The sequence below is a fragment of the Ooceraea biroi genome, chromosome 2, assembly GCF_003672135.1.
Source record: "Ooceraea biroi isolate clonal line C1 chromosome 2, Obir_v5.4, whole genome shotgun sequence".
NCBI classification, from domain to species: domain Eukaryota; kingdom Metazoa; phylum Arthropoda; class Insecta; order Hymenoptera; family Formicidae; genus Ooceraea; species Ooceraea biroi.
In genome coordinates, this window is record NC_039507.1 from 17,706,503 (window position 1) to 17,728,610 (window position 22,108).

Below are 22,108 nucleotides of genomic sequence, written 5' to 3' on the forward strand. Positions count from 1 at the left end.
TTATATAATATTCTTTATTCAAAGAAAGAAAGAAGTAAAATAGCTTTATCTCAATATATCTCTCCCAAATGCGTGTGGAAGCTCGAACAAGAGTGACCTATATGGATACTCACTTTCTTTATATTCATCGATTTTCTATGGTCGCAATTGGGTTATGGCCTTACCATCGAACAATGCTTGTTCAACTTCAGTGTTCTGTGTTTTCTCTTACTTTGATTAGCTTTATTATATTTCAGGTATGTAAATATATATTAATGGACGTATATTTTTGTATATAGTATATTAAAAATATAGTTGTTCATATTTATAATTATTATTTTTTTCCTACTTTTGTTACATATATTATTATTTTAGATGCTAAACATATCTTCAGTTTCATGCAAGATTTAAAATTATTTGATAACATTACTTCCCATACAGCACAGAAATATTGCAGCAACATTGCAATATTGCAGTAATATTTTCCTGCAATATTGCAACATTGCAGAAACATTGCGAAATATTGCTGCAAGGTTGCTATGACATTGCAGCAACATTGCAACATAATATATATGCAATTATTGCAACGCTTGCCGCCCTTGATCGACGCGGTAACCAATAAATTTAATTCTAGCCAATTCTAGCTCAGCGCAGCGATAACGTATTTTGTTCTTTACGATGGAAACGTTACAAGTGAAAAGTTCCATATAGATATATGTGATATTTTAAAATATAAAACTTCACTTTTCTTCCGCCTTAGAGAAAAAGTTAGGTGATTGCTGCTCTGTTCCGAATTGCATAAGACAAAAAATATTTAAATAACTGTTTAAGTTAAATGTACGTAATATATATATATATATATATTACGTACATTTAACGTACATATATAAATATGTGAACTATAAATTTTCAGTACTAACAGCAACAGTCGGAACGTAGCTCCGTAATATACGCGTTGAACGCAAAATATATGTAATGCTATTTTAACAATGTTTTGAAATATTGTGCGACATTACTGAATTAACATTGCACCAAATTGTGTTTGCAATGTTTTTGCAATATTGCATTGCAATATGCAAAGCTGTAACGTTGCAGCACTATTGCTGCAGCTTCTGTGCTGTATGGGTTTGAACAGAAAAAATTTGTCATGCCTTTGTATTAACTTATGATTGCCATAATTAGTAATTTTTTATTTGTAATTAGTAATAATAGTAATGTAATTAAATTCACAATATCAAGAATAAGCTTTTTTAAGAAAAGAGTAAATAATTGGCAAAATCCGCATTACCTTCATACTTAGCATCATCTTGCTTCTTTTCTTAGAAATTTAGCTTCTTTAGAAACTGTTATTGTTGAAATCTGTCAAAATTTATTACGGCAGTATAAAGACCTTTGCTTAAAATTATTAGTATTCGCAATAACCAAAAAGAGTTAAATTATAATAAATTATCAATAACAAATTAAATCAATGGATACATTAAGGTTTATTTTTTAATGATATCCAAGAAAGATCGGCATCTTATACTAATTATATGAGAGTACAATTTCCAAATTTTTTAAGTACTTACCTTACTTATAGCTTACAACATTTCTAACTACAGAATGGACTTACGACATTATTGTTGAAATTCTCTCTATAGTACTTTTAAGTCTTGTGTGCGCAATACTTTATAATTCTTTTTGGATCAACACGCATGTTGTAAGTTGAGTTTTTTACAGTGTGCCGCTAAAAATAAATGTGTTATATAAGTCAGATTTCATACACTATACTTTTTATAATTTAATATTTATAATTTAAAATTTATCAAAGAAATAGGGAATGATATTATTGATACGATAGGTGAAGCGTGTATTGAAAACTCTTCAGTACATCTGCAGTGACTTAAAGGACGAAAACGAAATTGCCATAATAAATAGATACGGATACATTGCAAAATGTGCTACAATTGGAATGACATGTAAGAATATATCAATTATTATTTATTATTATGTTTTAGCGCACGCTTTATAATATAAAATATTATACTCCAAGTGTGCGAACATGAAAGTAAGTAACAAAGAAGAGTGGGTATTATTAGCAACCTACCAAATTATTACAGAAAAATGAAATAGTCGAATAAAACTAAGAAGATAATAAACATCAAACATTTGAAAGATATACTTATGCTATATTTCGATATATAAAGGAGGATAGATTTATTTGATCACTGCATATGTTTTTAAACCATCTTCAGTGTTCATGATGTGCTTTTTCTTCATCGTAACTCTATTACCAATTCTGCCGCGGATTTTCGGCATCTTTTTCCTCGCAAATAAATCTGAGCCATATCGCAATATATATATCAGGACTGAATATTTTGTCGATGAAGAAAAATATTTTTATTTTATTTTGCTGCATCTGTACGCAGTCCTCTACATAGCTGCAGGTACAATATTAGCAACACAAACAGCTATGCTGGGTTACTTTATATATTGTTGTGGATTATTTAACATTGCCAGGTAAGAGAGAGAAAGTAATTTAACAACAGTAAAAGTAAAACAGAATGGAACATTGTGATTACATATAAAATATTCTTTTTTTCGAGGACACATTGTGGAAAAAAATTTTTTAATTTATTTGTAGTTACCGTATCGAACAGGCAATGCGGATTATTGACGAAATAACTAATCGGACGAACAAGAGGCAGGTTGACAAAAAGATAAGTCATGCAGTGGACATTCATCGCACAACTCTTAAGTATGTTCTATTGCACGCAAGGCGTGCATACGCACACACGCGCGCGCGCACACACACAAAAGTGTAGGATATGTATATTACAATAAAATAAACCATTATATGTTTTCATAGGGTTATTGAATTCTATCTATATAACTTCGAGGACACATGGTTTCTTCTAATAGTGCTAGTTGTAATTTGCTTGAGCCTTCATCTGTTTGGAGTAAGAATTTCAGCAAAATCCTAAATCTCACAATTATTAAATTGTTTTATTCATCATTGCAACAAGACGTTTAAAGGACAGGATTTGGAGCTGCAGACAATTATACGTAGGCGATCCAAAAAGTAATGAGACTCGTCTTGCTAGAGGACTTAAAAGAATGCAAAGTGATACCTGCATACCTACATGTACCTTGAACATCTCTTCCATCAACTTTGAAAATTCCGTTCCGATCGGTTCAGTTTGTAACCATTAGTGCGTAAATCGATCGCATAAATAGTGTTTGCAGTTTGCCTCCGAAAAACAATGTGGAGAAAAATATTGACCAACGATATGTGATTCAATTTTGTGTTTGCAATTTTGTTCGATTAAAAAAATCGGCTTCGGATACTTATGCAACGTACAGGAAGCTTTTAAAGAATAATGTGTATCACGAGCAACATGTTTTCGTTGGCATACCGCGTCTCTGGCCGGTCGTGAGAGCGCGGAAGACAAGGGGCGTCAAAGCACCATCATTAATGATGTGATAATGAATATAGCCAGCGCAATCATATGAAAAGACTGACGCATGTATCGATGTATTAAACTATTAAAGTAAACGTTGTAAACCAATTCAGAAAAACCGTCCGAATAAAACAATTGAAGAAATTATATTGCACTACGACAATGTGCATGATAGCGCACTGAGGAAAGTTGTTTTCACTGGGGACAATTGTTTTAACGGACCATGTGAATTTAGATTAAAAATACAGTTTTGTATTTTTAATAGCATTTGTCTCATTACTTTTTGGACCACCCTCGTAAGTAGAATGACATAAAACTAATTGTGTATATGTTGAAATCATAGTATTAGTAGAATTATTAACAATATAAGATATTTCATATGAGAAACATTTTAATTAACAATTAATTTAAGAGATATGCGTGTACATACAGATATATAGGGTGTCTCAGAATGAATGGGACAATGCTCGTGTGCAGATATAGCGGACTGAGCTGAGTCGAAAAATCCTGTACCATTTTGCAATTTTCGCAATAGTTAACGAGTTATTAATTATTAAATATCTCTGTATAGTCCGGCCTACCGGCGAATACAAGCGCGCGGCGAGCGACCGCCTTGCGATCGGGGTTGCTAGGCGCGCGGGGAGTTGTTTATCACAAGTAGAAATGGTTAGGCAGAAGTGGCTTACCATTAACCGGTGGTAACAGAATGAAACACCCTGTATACGTGCATATCTCTAAACGTTTATATGTAAATTGTATATATAAATTCTGATTTTGAGGCTTTTACGGCACTTGCTTTCGTTAGTGGTGATGGCTTCCGGATAGATACTGCGTTCCTTGACAACTCCGTGCCGACGTTTCATAAACATTGCAGTTCGCATCATCTGGACTCCGAGTAGTGAGTTCCCTTGGTTTGCGATAGTCCTTATATACCCACATTCTCCCCCCCCCCCTATTTCTTCAGTTTGTGGAAGGGTGGAGGGCCGATCATGGTGTTTTTGATTAATCAGCTGATCAATTAAAAAACAGGGAAGCCAGAGTGCTAAATGGGATTTACCTGATACCCTTTATCAGGTTATCAGGATGTTTCACAATATCTAAATCTTCACGATGTTTTCTAGCAGTAAGCCTTGTGAAGGAATTAAGATTGTAGTCTTGACGTACTAAATGGAATCTCTAGTCTCCATCCGGTGTTCGGCTACAGCTGAATGAAAGAAGTGACCGTATTTGGCACATCGCTGGTGTGTTTTTGATCCGTGTACTGATCTTGCTCCCGGTTTCTCCAAAGTACACTTTTCCGCAAGAAGGATATTGTATACACCTGGGATTGCCAAGGGAAATCTCCAATCCTTCGGGTTGAGTAAAGTCAAAACATCAGCAGAGTGGAACGTGTAGCACTTAAAAGTTTACAAATGAATGACGACATCCTAATTCTACCAGCGGAAAAAGATAATATTAAGGTAATAATGGACAAAGGAGATAATACAATCAAGGTATACTCTCGGATTCCAACGTACAAAGATCTCAAACGCGATCCGACGTCCAGCGTAGAGAAGAAAACTTCCTCTCTTAGAAAGAAGGCAGATCTATCTCCTAAAACTACAAAAACCTCATCCCCAGAGGAATCCTCAGCTCCCAGACTTTATGATCTTCCTAAGATTCACAAAGAATCCCTTACGACCGATTGATAGTAATAGTGACAGTCCCACTTATCAATTAGCCCGTTTTCACACTAAACATCTCTAAGGACTTACCGGTCTCAACAATTTCCACATCAAGAATTGAATGGACTTTGTGAACAGAATCACCAAGATAAAACTCGGACCAAGCGACATCTTAGTGAGCTGCGATGTATCATCCTTGTTTACAAATGTTCCAGTACAAGATATCTTGAATATTATCAAGGCATTCGGAATAATCCCTCCTAACCTTCTTCCATTAATAGAGTGTTCCCTCACTTCAATCTACTTCCAGTTCAAAGGAGAATTCTTGAACAAATCTCTGGAGCAGCAATGGGATCATCTATCATTGCAAACATCTTCATAGAACATTTCGAAAATGAAATACTGAAGATCTTACCACTAAAACCCTCCACATAGTTTCGATATGTAGACGACGCTTTCGTCGTATGGAGCCATGGTAGGGAAACCCTACCTCACTTCCCCACATTTATTAAATTTCAACACCCCAACATCCAGTTCACGATGGATGAAAAAATAACAAATCCCCTTTCTGGATGTACTGATTAGTAGGCATGAATCAACACCTTGCGTCATCGAGTTTATCGAAAACCAACACTCAGATCGATATTTTCATGCAACGTCCCATCATCTTGCCCAAAAGAACTCTGTCATTAGTTCACTGGTTTACAGAGCACTCATCATCTCCGAACCAACTTCTCTGAACGAAGAGCTGACATCTCAATCAGAGCTTATCAAAGAATGGATACACCACCAAAGATATTAACCGCACAACTCAGAGGTTGAGAAACAAAATTTCAGATGTTAACAACACTAAGACGCCGGATGCAGACAAGAAGAAAAAATATATAGTTATCTTTCTGTATATTCAAGACAGATAGATTGCATTAGTAGGGTTCTGAGTAAACACAACATCAGAGTGATCTTTAAACCTCAAAAAAGGTCTCCCAATTGCTACTCAATCCTAAGGATCAGAGACTTCCCTTGGCAATCCCAATGGTGTATACAAGATTCCATGCTCTTGCAGAAAAGTGTACACTGAAGAAACCGGGAAGAAGATCAGTACACGGATCAAAAAACACCAGCGATGTGCCAAGTACGGTCACATCTTTCAGTCAGCCGTAGCCGAAAACTGGATGGAGACTGGAGATTCCGTCTAGTACGACAAGACTACGATCTTGGTTCCTACACAAGGCTAGTTTGCAGAAAATCGTGAAGGTTAAGAAATTTTCAAGCATCCTGAAAATCTAATTGATGAACCGTGATAAAAGTTATCAGGTAAATCCTATTTGGCACGCTGCCCTCCCTGTTTTTTAATTGATCAGCTCATTAATCAAAAACACAATGATCGGCCCTCCACCCCTTCACCAGTTGAAGAAATAGGGGGGAAATGTGGGTATATAAGATATAAGATATAAGATATAAGAAGAAGGACTATCGCAAACCAAGCGAGCTCAGTATCGGAGCTCAGCCCTGATGATGCGGACTGCATGCCTGCGAAACGTTAGCACAAAGCTGTCAAGGAATGCAATATCTATCCGGAAGCCACTACTACTTATACATATATAAATTCTTTAATAACATCTATTACAAAAAAGTGTGTAACATATTATTTCAGATCTTTCAAGCCATTAGCATTGTATTTAAGATGGAAAATTTTGTATTACACTTTAGTTTTACGCTTGGCATTTTACTATGTACATTTGCAGGCAACTACATTGGTGAAGCAATTACAGAACACTATAATTACATATTTTCAACCGCGTAAGATATTTTGTTATAATATATTAAAGTTGTAACTATTAATTTTATACGAACATACGCGTGAATAACAATCAACGTAATGTTGTAACTATAATATTTGCAAATCGTCCGTAAACTATGTATTTCTATCTTAAGGTTTTAACCATCAACATTTTTGATATTTTAAATTATCATTTTCAAATATTCATTTTATTATTTACATATTACTTTGCAGATATAACGTTCGATGGTACGATGCACCTATACGCGTGCAAAGATTAATATTTTTTCTTTTGCAAAGAGGTACTATGTCTTATGCCATGAAATTTGGTGGTGTTTATACACTATCTTTAGAAAACTTTGCCACGGTAAAACTATTATATATTATGTGTCAATACGTATATATAATATACATAGTATATGTTTATACTGAAAACTAAAATGTCATTTTCATTGCAGCTTTCAACTACATCAATATCGTATTTTACTATTATATATTCTATACAAAAGTGATATTAGTATAAATCAGCTAATGTTATGTTAAAACCACCTGTTAAACTCGAAGATGGGTTTTTTAAAGTTCCATTTTGAAATAACTAGTGCTTGAAATTGTTAGAAAATGGATAAAGAGAATGAAATATTTCCATTATATGTTTTAATTTCATTACTCCGCATGCACATTAAGATGAACTCAAAAATTAAAAGTAATTGAATGTATATCTAGTTTCCTTCTATTCACTTCTATTCTATTCACATATTTCTTCTATGGTATTCTATTATGTCCAACCGTTTTCGGTAGGATTAACCTCAAGGATCATGATGGCCACGGGACACAGTTTCGAATTGCAATACGTATGCGGCATTCAGGGCAAAAGTTGTCTTTCATAAAGCTGGAATAATAATTGAAGCTTTCTCTACAAAATATCTTATTGTTAGACAAGGGGTTCCGTAGAACTTTACCGACTCCCATTGGAATTTCCCAATAAAAGGTCTAGAAGGTTTCCATATAAAAGTTTCGCCAGACATTCTCTTATCAAACAGATTGTATATTCCTTCTGCTTTTTTAGTGTTTCTAATAACGAATATATGGTTATACAACCACATATTATCATTAAATATCAAAAATAGTAAACATTAAAAAACCGATTGTATGTTGCAATTCAATAAATACGTGTTTTCCAAAAACTTTGAGAATGCAATTCAACATTTGGTTCAAACGTAATAAGATATAGTGATATATGATATGTTATATAATTACCATCATATCAAAACTGACGTGTACGTACGATCAGCTAGGTAGCACTCCTTTTAAGCAACATGTGTACTCTACGAATGCGCGGATTACAATGAAGAACGCGAAGACGTACTGCTTGGAAAAATCAATTGCGCTTGCGCGAACTTCGGTCAAAACATCATGCAATGACTATTTTTCTGTGAGAAATAAATATTGTACTTTCGTTGTGGCGCCAAATCGATCGATTAATCGCCCACTTTTCTCTTCCTCGTAAATTGCGAGCAAATTATTTCTATAGCAGCTTACATTACATCTTGATATTTTATGTTACTTTCGTCGGTATATTTCTGTTAACTTAGGGAATTTTACATTGGAAAATACGCAAGAAGAAAAATGTCATGTAATATTCTTTATTTAAAGAAAAGAGACAAAAACGGTTTATCGCAGTATATCACTCCCAAATGAGTGTGGAAGCTCGAACAAGACTGATCTATGTGATATGGATACTCAATTTCTTTATATTCATCGACTTTCTATGGTCGCAATTGGGTTATGGCCTTACCATCGAACAATGCTTGTTCAACTTCAGTGTTCTGTGTTTTCTCTTAGTTTGATTAGTTTTATTATATTTCAGGTATGTAAATATATATTAATGGACGTATATTTTTGTATATATAAAATATTATATAAAAAATATAGTTGTTCATATTTAATTATTATATTTTTTTTCTACTTTGGTACATATATTATTATTTTAGATGCTAAACATATCTTCAGTTTCATGCAAGATTTAAAATCTTTCGATAACACTATTATGAACAGAAAAACTATTTTTTATGCGTTCGTATTAATTACTTATGATTGACATAATTAGTAACTTTTAGTTTGTAATAAGTAATAATAATAGTACTGTAAATAATAATTATAGTACTGTAAATCGTAATTAAATCTACAATATCAAGAATAAGCTTTTTTAAAAAAAGATTAAGCGACGCGGTAGCGTCGAGACGTCAAGTACATAAAAATAAAAAATAAGGTTCCGAACAATGAGAATCACTGTATAAACATCGAGCGTTACCAAGTTCAGTGCATAGGGATTAATACATAGACGTCAAGCGCTACCGTTTAGCTTATCTGGAATTCATATCATTTGACATGTCACATAAAGTTTTGATTAAAATATTTTAGGAACTAAAGCCGTAATCAAAACTCTAACGGCACTTTTATAAAATAATATGGGTGCAAGCTTTCGGTTACGACCACTCCAAATAAAATTGGTTCAGTCAATCCTGAAATATTGTAATTGAATGTTAGAATTGTGACGTTTCGTTCTTCTCCTTTTCCGAAATCAGGTTTAGACTCATGTACAGTCATAGGCACAGAGGTTGCGACACTTTTTTTTACCTGAGTTTATGAACATGCAATCCAATTCAGGATACGAATCACTGTGATGCGCACATGTAACTGTGTTACACATGTATACGCAAATTTGACAACTTCATGATCATTCATCGAGTAGGCGCGCGTCACAGTGATTCGCATCCTGAATTTGATTGCATGTTCATAAACTCAGTTAAAAAAAGTGTCGCAACCTCTGTGCCTATGACTGTACATATGTTCGCACATACACATTCAAAGCGATTTTGTCATTCAAGCTGCGTTCACAGATGCACGATTTAATTTATTATGAATTAAATCTGATTTTAATACGTGGAAAATGTTTTATTTTACGATAAAGATATAAATCGCAAAAACTATTATATAAAAAATAAAAATTTACTTGTTTTAAATGAAATCATCATGATGGCGACGCAATGATAAGGAAATAATTCTTCTAATTTTGAAATATAAATTATGACAATGTAAAATATAAATTGGAACATTTTATACTCATAGAATGAAACCGAGAAAGAAAGAGAGAGGGAGAGAAAGAAAATTTGAAATTGTCACAATTTATATTTGACAATTAGAAGTATTAAGAAGATTTGCACGATTAGATAATAAATCTTTATTATCCAACACTTTTATGTTTGATGAGATCTCACAGCAGAAATAAAATGGCATATTATTGTGGCAATACAAAAATACATAAAAACATTTAAAATTAATGAAATATAAAAAATTTGTACAAAAAGTAATGAGATCCCTCTAAAAAACCTTACAAAGGTAAGACAATACGCCAAGTACATAAAAGAGTAAAACTAAATATGATGAAATCCATAGTTAACTAGCCAAGTACTTAGAAGCAATTTAGTTTGAGGATTTGTAATTTGAAATAATACTTGGCCTGCCCGGGTCGCCTTAAAACGTACGTCCTACCTATAATTTGTGTAAACTGTATGTGTAAATTATTTGTATTGAGTGAGTAATGAAAAGGGGTATTTATAATCACTCCTCTAACGTGTAAAACTGTAAACGCATTTGTTTTAATATTATCAAATTCAAAGATTTACGAGTCATTAGTGAAAATACTCAAGGCAGTACAAATTTAGAAGAATGCATGTCCAATGCGACCCGGGCACGCCAAGTATTATTTTAAATTAGAAATCCTTAAACTGAATTGCTTCGAAGAACTTGGCTAGTTAACTATGGATTTCATCATATTTAGTTTTGCTTTTTTATGTACTTGACGTATTTTTTTACCTTTGTAAGCTTATTTAGAGGGATTAAATAATCTGCAAATATCGCATCACTTCATAATTAGATTTATCTTTTTTCTTTCTGTTAGTATTTAGTTGTTTTGTTGAAATTTGTTAGGATTTGCGACAATGTAAATATCGTTGCTCAAAAATATTAGCATTCGCAATAACCAAAAGAGTTAAATTATCAATTACAAATTACATTACTGGACACATTACATTAAGGTTTATTTAACGATCTCCAAGCAACATTTGCATATTATGCTAATCAAATGAGAATGCAATTTTCTAATTTTTTAAATAAATATATTAATTGCAGCTTACAACATTTCTAACTACAGAATGGACTCTTGACTTTTTCGTTGAAATTCTTTCTGCATCACTTTATCTTCTTGTGTGGGTAATTCTATATAATTCTTTTTGGATTAAGACGTATGCTGTAAGTTGAGTTTTTACATTGTGCTTTTAAACATAAACATGTTGTATAAATCAGACTATAATGTTTTGTATACGTTATCACAATAAAATTACCTTTTTAAAAAAGGTACAAAAAAGCGCCAAGCATACGCTCCCGAAGAACGCGTTCAAAGATGACTTCTATAAAACTAATGATATCAACAAATTTTGCCAATTATAAAAATGAGTATTTATGCAAACCAAAAAATCTATTACATTTATTCTATTTATTACATCTAGTATATTTTTATACAACTAAATATTTTAATACATATAAATCCCTCTAAACAACCTTACAAAGTTAAAAAAAAATACGCCAAGTACATAAAAAAGCAAAACTAAATATGATGAAATCCATAGTTAACTAGCCAAGTACTTAGAAGCAATTTAGTTTGAGGATTTCTAATTTGAAATAATACTTGGCGTGCCCGGGTCGCCTTAAAACGTACGTCCTACCTATAATTGGTGTAAACTGTATGTGTAAATTATTTGTATTGAGTGAGTAATGAAAAGGGGTATTTATAATCACCCTCTAACGTGCAAAACTGTAAACGTATTTGTTTTAATATTACCAAATACAAAGATTTACGAGTCATTAGTGAAAATACTCAAGGCAGTGCAAATTTAGAAGAATGCATGTCCAATGCAAAACCCGGGCACGCCAAGTATTATTTCAAATTACAAATCCTCAAACTGAATTGCTTCTAAGTACTTGGCTAGTTAACTATGGATTTCATCATATTTAGTTTTGCCTTTTTATGTACTTGGCGTATTTTTTTTACCTTTGTAAGGTTTTTTAGAGGGATTTATATGTATTAAAATATTTAGTTGTATAAAAATATAATAGATGTAATAAATAAAATAAATGTAATAGATTGTTTGGTTTGCATAAATACTCATTTTTATAATTGGCAAAATTTGTTAATATCATTAGTTTTATAGAGGTCATCTTTGAACGCGTTCTTCGGGAGCGTATGCTTGGCGCTTTTTTGTACCTTTTTTTAAAAACGTAATTTTGTTGTGATTTCACACATTTTGTAGTGTCTTTGTAGGCACACAGCGATCTGTCTTTGTAGGCACACAGCGACCTGTCTTTGTGGGTGCGCAGCTACCCGACTTTGTAGCAGCGTGGCTAGACGTGCGTGCGTGCGCGTGTGGCGTGTGTGTGTGTGTCTCAAAATCGTCATATTTCGAATTTTCCATAACTTTATAAACGTTTCTTTGATTTTAATCAACTCTTAACTACCGTGCCATATAAAATGTATTAAGAGATGATTAAAATTAAAGAATATTTAAAAAGTTATGCAAAATTCGAAATGACGATATTGATTAATACTGCATTTAACATTATCGACTCTACATTTACGTTTCATTTCGAGCCATCTAGCGTCGAAATTAGCGAACTTCACATTTTTTCATTCGTCTCTCCGCGAGCCCCCCTTGCCCTCACTTGAGAAAGGAGGAGAAAACAGAGTATCTTACATAATTAATCGTAAAATCGTCAGATTTCTCACTTTGCATCGCAATATCTCCGCTCGTAGGACACGTAGGAGAAAAATGAAAACACTTTTCTTATGCAAATCGAACCCAAGCTATCGATTGAGCCTACTTAGAAGTTGATTGGATCAGCCGTTATTGAGATCTAATAATCGAAGGCTCTCTCGAAACGTCGTCTCGCGTAAAGAGGCACTCTGCTTCTCGCGTTGCGCGTATACTTGGCGCGAGACACTACCGTGCCTCTTGATCAGAGAAATAGAGAATTGTCTGATATATTAATGATATGATAGGTGAAGCGTCTATTGGAAAATCTTCAGTACATCTGCAGTGAGTTAAAGGATGAAAACGAAATTGCTATAATAAAAAGATATGGACACATTGCAAAACATATTGCAATTGGATTAATATGTAAGAATATATCAATTAGTATTTATTATGCCTTAGCGCACGCTTTTCATTATAAAATAATATACCAAAAGTTTGCAAACATAAAAATAAATCAGAAAAAAAGTGGATAGTGTTAGGAACATATCAAATTATTACAGAAAAATAAAAAATTAAAAAATATTGAGTTGATAAAATAATCAAATATTTGAAACATATATTTATGCTGTATTTCGATATATCAAAGAGGATGGATTTATATGAACACTATTTTTGGTTTACAACATCTTCAGCGTTGACGATGTTCAGTTTCTTCATTTTCCTTCTTTTGCCATTTCTGCCACGGATTTTCGACATCTTTTTCCTTGTAAATAAATCTGAGCCATATCGCAATATATATATCAGAACTGAATATTTTGTCGATCAAGAAAAATATTTTTATTGTATTTTGCTGCATCTATACGCAAACGTGTACATAGTAGGAGGTACAGTAATAGGAACAGCAATATTGATGACTGGATACTCTTCATATTTTTGTGGATTATTTAACATTGCCAGGTGAGAAAGTAATTTAATAACAGTAAAAGTAAAACTGAATGGAATATTGTGATTTCATATAAAATTTTCTTTATTTTCAAGAAACAATTTAGGAAAAACAATATTTGTAATTTAATTGTAGTTACCGTATCGAACAAGTAATGCGGATAAATAGTGACGAAATAACTAATCGGATGAACAAGAGAGAGATCGACAAGACGATAAGTCATGCAATAGACATTCATCGCATAGCTTTTAAGTATGTCCTATTCCATGCATGCAGGGACGCACGCACACACCCACAGGAATTTTAGGATATTTATATTACATATAAAATAAAATATTTATATGTTTTTCATAGGTTTACTGAAGTCTTTTTATATAATTTCAAGGGAACATTTTTTCTTTTAATAACGCTTATCGTAATTTGTTTGAGCCTTCATTTGTATGGAGTAAGAATTTAAGCAAAAACCTAACCCACTGTCACAATTATTACATTCTTTATTTATCACTGTCTTTATTTATCACTGTAACAATATATACAATCTATATATTATAAATACACGCATATTTCTTAAATTTTATATATAGTATGTATATACATATATAAATTTTATATATAAATTCTTTAATAATATCTATTACAAAAAAGTATATGTGTAATATATTATTGCAGATCTTTCGAACCGTTTGTTTTGTACATAGCATGGAAGATTTTGTAAAATACTGTAGTTTTGCGGTTGGCGCGTTAGCATTTTCATTAGTAAACAACTGCATAGGTCAAGCAATTACAGACCACCATTATTACATATTTTCATCCGCGTAAGATACTTTGTTATAATTAACTAAAGTCGTCAATATTAAGTTTGGCTGAACTTCTGAAAATCACCTACACTCGATTTATTCTTTGGTGACAACGTTCGAAATAACTCAAAATGAATATCCTGAAATGGATTTTTTCCGACGAGAAAGATAAAGGTTTAAAAAGTTCAAATAAAGTAATATGTAGTGATTGAATAGTTTCAGCTGGATTTATGTATATCAAGAGACACGGTAGTGTCTCGTGTCAAGTATAAAGCGCAGCGCGCCTAAAGGCAAAGTGGAGCGAGACACTGCCGCGTATCATTAACGCGGTCGACGAGTTGCTATTAAACCGATATATAGAATAACAGAATAATCGCGCTCGAAATACACCAAAAAGTTCCTGAGACTATACAAAATAATTTTTTCCGAATGATAGTTTTTAAATGAGAGTTATTTCAAGTTATTAGTTGTATGTTATAGGTCGCGTGCCAGCTAGGAGCGGCACGTGGCGCGCGTCCCTTGCCACACCATACATATATATATATATATATATATATATATATATATATATATATATAAATATTACATTGAGCGTGTATTGCTGGGATATATATATATATATACAGGGTGTCCCGGATTTTAACCGACAAACTGCGGGAGCATATTCTACTAGTGAAAATAAGAAAAAATTCTTATATCGAATTTGCTTAGAAATGCTTTATTACAAAGTTATAAACCAATATTGAAAAGAAATATGAGATAAGTAACAACGGATTTTTTCACAAAAATAAAAATTATCTACGCAATGATTTAGTGACGCATTTCAAAATGTTGTCCTTGCACATCGATACGAGCTAGACATCGACGTAGTACAGAATTTGTTACAGTACGACATTCCTGAAAATGTTGTTGCATCTCAGTAACTGAATTAGTAATTCGTTGCTTTAAATCTTCAAGCGAGATTACTTCTGTACTGTAAACTTTATTTTTTAAAGTTTCCCATAAATAAAAATCAAGAGGCGTTAAATCGGGCGATCTTGGAGGCCAGAAAACCGGTTCTCCTCGACCAATCCACCTATGAACATAATGTTCATCTAACCAGTTTCTAACTTGTCTAGCATAGTACGATGGACAACCGTCTAACTGTATCCAGCTGTTTTGGCGAAACTGCAGTGGCACATTTTCGGTCGTCGGTGTCTTAGAGCTGAACGAACATCATCATATTCATTCATAGGTCGAAATGAACCCAAATTACGTAATTGCAAATGGGTATTACTAAACACAGAACTATCTGGTACTCTCCTGTTAGGAAATCTACGTTGATATTCTCGTACGGCAGCTCGTGCATTTCCGTCACAGAATCCGTACACGAAATGAATATCAGTGTATTCCTCATTTGAAAACACTTTTGGCATTCTGATAGTAATTGCTAGTTCACACGACGATTGAAATCTAACAGCTACTGTTGTGAAAGTAACAATCATACTGAATCGTTTCAACATAGTGAACATGAATACATGTGAATACACATAACATAAACATCTTCGACCTTCCAAATTCGACACTATGTTCCGTTGTTACTTATCTCATATTTCTTTTCAATATTGGTTTATAACTTTGTAATAAAGCATTTCTAAGCAAACTCGATATAAGAATTTTTTTTTATTTCCTCTAGTAGAATATGCTCCTGCAGTTTGTCGGTTAAAACCCGGGACACTCTGTATATATATATATATATATATATATATATATATCCCGACCGAAAATTCGCTACCCTCGACATTTTGCCAGAGGAACTTTTGTCTCAGAATGACGTCAGGAGTTTACCCTGAAGCGGTGATTCGGTAGGTCTGGGACACCCCGTATATACATATATAATTTGGATCAAATTAGGGTAGGTTAGGTTAAGTTAGTTTAGGTTTTATACATGTTTAAATATATAATATTCAATCATTAGATATTATTTTATTTGAACATTTTATGCCTTTATCTTTCTAGTCGGTAAAAATCCATGGTAATTATGCAGTTTAGGGGAAGCAGCTCGAATCACTTTGACCGTGACGTATGTTGTCAATTATGTCCCTGAATAACAGTCTGAAGATCTTAGCTCACGGTCATTGTTTATTAAAAAGTTATTAACAAAAGAAGGTTAATAGTTTTGCATACATTTTCGACTGTTTACGCTAAGTGGAAACTTGACATATCTTCACATATATTATAGAGGTGATCTTCCCGTTTAATCTGCAAACGATTTTAGCGGGCGGTCATTGTTTATTTAAAAGTTATTAACAAAAAATGTTTAATGATTAGTAAATGATTCCGCATAGGTTCGACGATGTTCGTGTCTTGGACATTCCACGCCAATCAGGGTCCACCGCGGGCGGGGTAGTCCCCCTTTGGTTATATTTTTGTCGTCTTCGCGAAGCTTCTCCACCTGCATTACCCGCCCTACGCAAACACTGTCGAGTTATCGGTACGAATGACATTGGTTCAACGATATCTATGTTTTTACGCCAAGTGAAGTCTACACCCTCCTCCTCCCTCTTCTCGTGCTTACGGAATGTCCAATACACGGACCTCGTCGAACTCATACAGAATCGTATATCCGATAACTCGACAGTGGTTGCGTAGGGCGGGTAACGCAGGTGGAGGGGCTTCGCGAAGCCTGCACCCTTACCGACAAAAAAATATAAATAAACTCCAGAGGGACTACCCCGCTCGCGGTGGACCCCTATTGGCGTGGAATGTCCAAGACTGACCTCGTCGAACCCATGCGGAACCATTTACTAATCATAAAACAGTTTTTGTTAATAACTTTTATGTAAGTATATCAATAATAAGAGCGAAGCAGGATGTACGTGTTTATAATTAATTAATCAAAGAATACAACTCTCACAAACGTTTCGGTCTCATTATTAGACCATTTTCAGTGTGTGTAAACAATCCTAGTTAGATATGATTAGAACGCAGTCGAAAACGCACGCAAGAACTTGATCTTAAGACGCGTCTTAATAACTTTTGTTTATAGAAGTGCTACTGCCTTTCTCATATTGATGGTTGCTTAGGAAGTTGTGTTAGACAATAAATATCATAATCAAGCCCTCACTTCGCGTGGACAGCTGAAAATGCGTGCAAAATCATTCAACTTCTTTTGTTAATAACTTTTTAATAAACAACCGCCAGCTAAGACCTTCAACATGGTACCCAGGGACATGACTTCGGCAACATACGTCAAGGTCAAAGTGATTCGAGCTGCTTCCCCTAAACTGCATAATTACTAAATCCATTTCTGGATCATCAATAATCATATTCACTTTGAGTCATTTCAAACATTTTCATCAAAGAACACGTAAATCGGGCGTGGGTGATTTTTGGAAGTTTATTCTTAATTTTATACAAATATATTATTAACATATGCGTGAATAACAATCAACGTGATATTGTAAATGTAATATTTGCAAACATCTTCTGTAAAACATGTATTTCTATCTTAAATATTTTACCATCAACATTTTTGATATTTTAAATTATCATTTTCAAATATTAATTTTAGTATTTGCATATTACTTTGCAGATGTAACGTTCGATGGTACGATGCACCTGTACGCTCGCAAAGATTAATATTGTTTCTTTTGCAAAAAGGCACTAAGCCTTATGCCCTCAAATACGGTTTTTATACAATATCTTTAGAAAACTTTGCTTCGGTAAAACTGTTATACATTATGTGTCAATACGTATAGGATACATAACATATGTTTATACTGAAAACTAAAATAATTTTTTTCTTTGCAGTTATTAAGCGCATCATTATCGTATTTTACTATTTTATGTTCTATACAGAAGTGATATTAATATTAATCAACTAATAGTATATTAAAATCAAGTAGTAAGCTCGAAGATGAATAAAGTACTTTCTGTTCTTAAAAGTTCCGTTCTTAAATAACTGGTGCCTGAAATTGTCAAAAAATGAATAAAGAGAATGAAGCATTTTCATTATTTTTAAATTTTATTGCGCTGCATGTAACATCAAGACCCAAAAATTAAAAGTAGTTGAATTTCTATATAGCAGCCGCCGATAATTTTCATCTGTTTAGACTAATTTACTAATATTAATTTTGGTATGTGTGTGGTACTGTACTTAAATTTTTATAAAATTGCAGTCATACGGTACGTATTACATGCAGTAATACTACAGAAAACGTTCAGAATGTTGCTGTAAATTATTAGATATCGTGCACAAATATTATGGAATATACATATATATTATAGTTACTCTTCCATTCATTTGTAACATTATGTTTTTTCACTCTTGGTCAATATCTTATAAACTGATGTCATTTTGAGTTTTCCAAGGAATTATATCACTGACAAAATAAGTGACACAAATCGCGAAGGGCTTAGACGGAAATCACACGTCCACATCATTTTATCTGTTTAGCATTCACATTAGAATTCGTCCCGACATCATTCAATAAAAAAGTTCAATAAAAAAGTTATGATAAAATTACCCAATAGGGGACCGCCCTCCTCTGATATTGACCTTGACATATATTATAGAGGATACCTCCCTGAATAACCCGCAGAAGGTTTTAACCATCCAAGTTATTAATAAAAAACGTTTAATGATTTTGTATGAATCATATTCGTAAAAGTAAGATATATTCGATATATAATGCTGTGGGAATTCAAATAATACAATTCTGTTGCAGACACATCTCGAAAAATTTGTAATTTCTAATGTATATGGTAAGGATGTAATAACAGAAAGAACCAAAGTAGTTCGTTCTGTGAATTAGAGCTTGAAAGATGAAATACGTATGTCTGAACATCATTCTGATTTTAATGAGAAAGTTTTACAAATACTGATGAAAACCCGCGCTTAACAACACGGAAGTTAGCAAATAGAGTAGAAGGATCAAATATAGCTGTGTACAGGCACTCAAAAACAATTAAAGGAAGGGCAAGTTGGAGATTTGGGTGTCTCACGCACTTACTGAACAAACAAAGCAGAACAATATACATATAAGTTACATATGATGAAGAGATAAGTATTAGTTGCGATTAATTTGAAATTCGGATTCGATCGCCAGATCTTGATAGTAGCACAGTTACGAAGCGGCGAGTGCTTCCAGAATACATAGCGAGGGATGGATACGTGCCAGAAACCCATATGTCCAACAGCCGAATTAGAGCGGAAATAGGCAAAAATCCAAATTTCCGAAACGTATACCATATATGGTGTACGGCGGTACGTACCGCACGATAAATTCTAAACTCGTAGCCGGAGCTCGATTTCCGTAATGGAAGAACAATAAAGAGTGCTTCAGGAAACAATGCGATAATACGGGTGACTGTTACGCGAACGAAGCAGGGATAGAGCAGCAGTAAATGTCATCGGAGTCGTGCATAAAGTCGCCATTAACTCGTTATACGTATCGTGGAATAAAATGCACCGCAATACGGACATACATAAACTAAGCCTCGCTGATTATAATACTTCTTCATTTAATCACTGTTACAGAAGCTTGATTTAATATTAAAGTATTAATTAAAATTATTTGGCTGTATAATATTCTGGATTAAAATTCAATAATTTTGAGATTAATTTAAAATTTATTAATTTCGCGTATCAGCTGTTTTTAAATATAAAAAGATAATTATAAAAAAAATGTAAATCACGCATCAAGAACGAGCAGAAAAAGATCATAGAATGTTTTAATTACGAAATTAGAATTTAATTTCCATTTTCATAAAGAAAGAAAACAAAACTGTATTATTTTTATATAAAATTCTGTAACACATGTACGATATTTCTAAATTTAAAATTAAATTTAAATTAAATTTAAATTAAACAGTATAAAAATGTCTACCATCAATTTCAAAGGTCTACTTAAAAAATAATTCTAATAAATTTTTCTAGAATAATGTATTTACTTGTATACATGCATATGCATATATATATCAATGAATTTATGTAATTTATGCTGCAATCAACGCGCAAAATATTCTTATGAGTATGTAATTAAACAAATAATGTGATTGGAACTCACAAAGTTTTTGGCATTGCATCGTCTGACATAGTGACACCCGGATTAACTTCACACCGCGACGAGCTGCCAAGCGCAGCAGCTACTCGCACACTTGCATGTTAAGATCGAGTAATTTTATTTAAATACACCTTGTGCACGCCAACTAGAGCATAGAAGGTCTAAAATCTCCTAATAATGAAACAGCGAGCTCTCAGCGCGTGCGTGGATCTTGTAGATTGCCAAATAGCCTGTCAAAGTGAAGAATAGGCGGCAAAGTTTAATTCTGAACTGTCTATTGAAGAAATTGAGGAGATATAGTTATAATAAAGATATATATATATATATATACCTATATTTCAGTCAGCAAAAATCGACTTTCCTCTCGATTCTGTTCTTCGAGATTTTATTGCATTATTTAAATAAAAATAGTTTTATTAAAATGCATGAGCTGGATGTATTATTTATGTCTTGTTTTCTTCGATTTTATTGTAGCTTTTATGGTAACTTTTTTATTACACATATAAGTTTAGATTTTAGAGTTTTTTAAGATTTCATACATAAAATGCAATATATATAGGTACATATATGTATATGTATATTAATCTGGAAGAAAATGTTAATAATCTTAATAGTTTTACTCTAATTTCATTTATTACTTTGGAGAAAATTTGAAAATGTTATCCTTTTCACTCTCATTAAAAGATCTTTATTTATATAAATAAGTTTTATAATATTCTCAATGCACTGTCGTAAATTAAAGAAACATCAATTTTTTAAGCATTAGCGTTCACCATTATTATCCATTCCTATTCCCAGGTATTTAATCTGATAAATATAATTCAGTGTTTCATTGAAAACACATGCCTATTTCGTCACGATGTCGGCGATCTTTTCAGGAAAACGAAGGAAAATATATCTCGTGAAATTCACCCTGCCATGGCCAGACGCTATAAATAATTCGTGAGTAGCTATCGTAAACGTCGTGGAGTTTTTCCGAGGTGTAAATCACTCTTACTAGGGCTCGTTGTAAAATCTTACCCTTACTCCACTTTATGTTGCCGCTGTTGAGCATAAACGTCTGTCCCGCGATGTACAAGTATTTGCATGTTGAAAAGGGAAACGCAGCCGCGCATCATACAGAAACGGAACAACCAAAGCATATCGAATCGTCGGACAGCCGGACTTGAATGGCATTGTATACAAAAGTAATATATTGAATAGCCCGTTCTGCAAGCTAAGGCATTCTTAATATACACTAGATTGCACATAAATTTCAAGAAACGTTCTCTGTACAAAAGTAGCAAACAGATACATCTTGTACGTATGTTAATTCCTTGCGATCGAAAGTCGAGACGAATCCGACAAATTATCTGGCACATTTCCAACTGTTATCACAAGGAGTTAGTATCATTTGTAAAATAAAAATAAATCCAAAAAGAAAGAAGTGTACATATTCATAAGATTTCCAATCGTTTTAAGTGCACATAAATTTACGTATGTTTACGGGTGCAATTATTAGATATTACAAGATTAGATATCTATCTTTGGATTTACGAGCGCTTTAGATTTGAATTTACACTGAAACGTGGCAGCGCACGGACCACCTTACCACCTTACTCGATGTCTACATAGCTTCTCGATTCTTGTTATAATTTGACGAAATTAC

At 33.2% G+C, this 22,108-nt stretch overlaps 2 protein-coding genes and 1 long non-coding RNA gene across 9 annotated transcripts in view; 2 read left to right on the top strand and 1 right to left on the bottom strand.

The window, feature by feature from the left end:
• Nucleotides 1–8,207, bottom strand: part of LOC105279415 — a 115,457-nt gene extending 107,250 nt beyond the window's left edge. For 4 of the 5 annotated variants that reach the window (XR_003406192.1, XR_003406191.1, XR_003406198.1 and 1 more), the window contains exons 1-4: nucleotides 8,121–8,207; nucleotides 1,592–1,705; nucleotides 1,268–1,338; nucleotides 114–220 (exon numbers count right to left, since the gene is read on the bottom strand). This is a non-coding gene — a long non-coding RNA (uncharacterized LOC105279415). The remainder of the gene's footprint in view (nucleotides 1–113; nucleotides 221–1,267; nucleotides 1,339–1,591; nucleotides 1,706–8,120) is intronic. The other variant, XR_003406204.1, reaches the window with a different exon arrangement.
• LOC105279414 (odorant receptor 13a-like) lies at nucleotides 8–8,481 on the top strand. 3 transcript variants are annotated; one of them, XR_003406190.1, is made up of 9 exons: nucleotides 8–236; nucleotides 1,559–1,678; nucleotides 1,820–1,937; nucleotides 2,214–2,478; nucleotides 2,603–2,716; nucleotides 2,828–2,918; nucleotides 6,738–6,883; nucleotides 7,098–7,566; nucleotides 7,662–8,481. XR_003406190.1 is itself a non-coding variant. In XM_026967890.1 (9 exons), the coding sequence occupies exons 1-9, from the start codon at nucleotides 69–71 to the stop codon at nucleotides 7,373–7,375; spliced, it is 1,209 nt and encodes a 402-aa protein (XP_026823691.1). In that variant the 5' UTR covers nucleotides 8–68; the 3' UTR covers nucleotides 7,376–7,579. The 3 variants fall into 3 exon arrangements, 2 of the variants coding, with proteins under 2 accessions (XP_026823691.1, XP_026823690.1); XM_026967890.1 differs by lacking the exon at nucleotides 7,662–8,481 and having other exon boundaries at nucleotides 7,098–7,230; nucleotides 7,322–7,579; XM_026967889.1 differs by lacking the exon at nucleotides 7,662–8,481 and having other exon boundaries at nucleotides 7,098–7,579.
• On the top strand, nucleotides 8,373–18,406 carry LOC105279416. The gene is made up of 9 exons (XM_011339179.3): nucleotides 8,373–8,730; nucleotides 11,055–11,174; nucleotides 12,979–13,096; nucleotides 13,366–13,630; nucleotides 13,752–13,868; nucleotides 13,971–14,061; nucleotides 14,286–14,431; nucleotides 17,988–18,117; nucleotides 18,206–18,406. Exons 1-9 carry the CDS (start codon nucleotides 8,596–8,598, stop codon nucleotides 18,257–18,259), a joined length of 1,176 nt encoding a protein of 391 aa, XP_011337481.2. The 5' UTR covers nucleotides 8,373–8,595; the 3' UTR covers nucleotides 18,260–18,406.
• The last annotated feature ends 3,702 nt before the right edge of the window (nucleotides 18,407–22,108 follow it).

Coding starts and splice junctions, on each gene's coding strand:
- LOC105279416 (XM_011339179.3), top strand. CDS start 8,596: ATGGATACTCAATTTCTTTATATTCATCGACTTTCTATGGTCGCAATT. Junction 11,175..12,978: donor TTTGGATTAAGACGTATGCT/GTAAGTTGAGTT, acceptor ATGATATGATAG/GTGAAGCGTCTATTGGAAAA. Junction 13,631..13,751: donor GGATTATTTAACATTGCCAG/GTGAGAAAGTAA, acceptor ATTTAATTGTAG/TTACCGTATCGAACAAGTAA.
- LOC105279414 (XM_026967889.1), top strand. CDS start 69: ATGCGTGTGGAAGCTCGAACAAGAGTGACCTATATGGATACTCACTTT. Junction 1,679..1,819: donor TTTGGATCAACACGCATGTT/GTAAGTTGAGTT, acceptor TTGATACGATAG/GTGAAGCGTGTATTGAAAAC. Junction 2,479..2,602: donor GGATTATTTAACATTGCCAG/GTAAGAGAGAGA, acceptor ATTTATTTGTAG/TTACCGTATCGAACAGGCAA.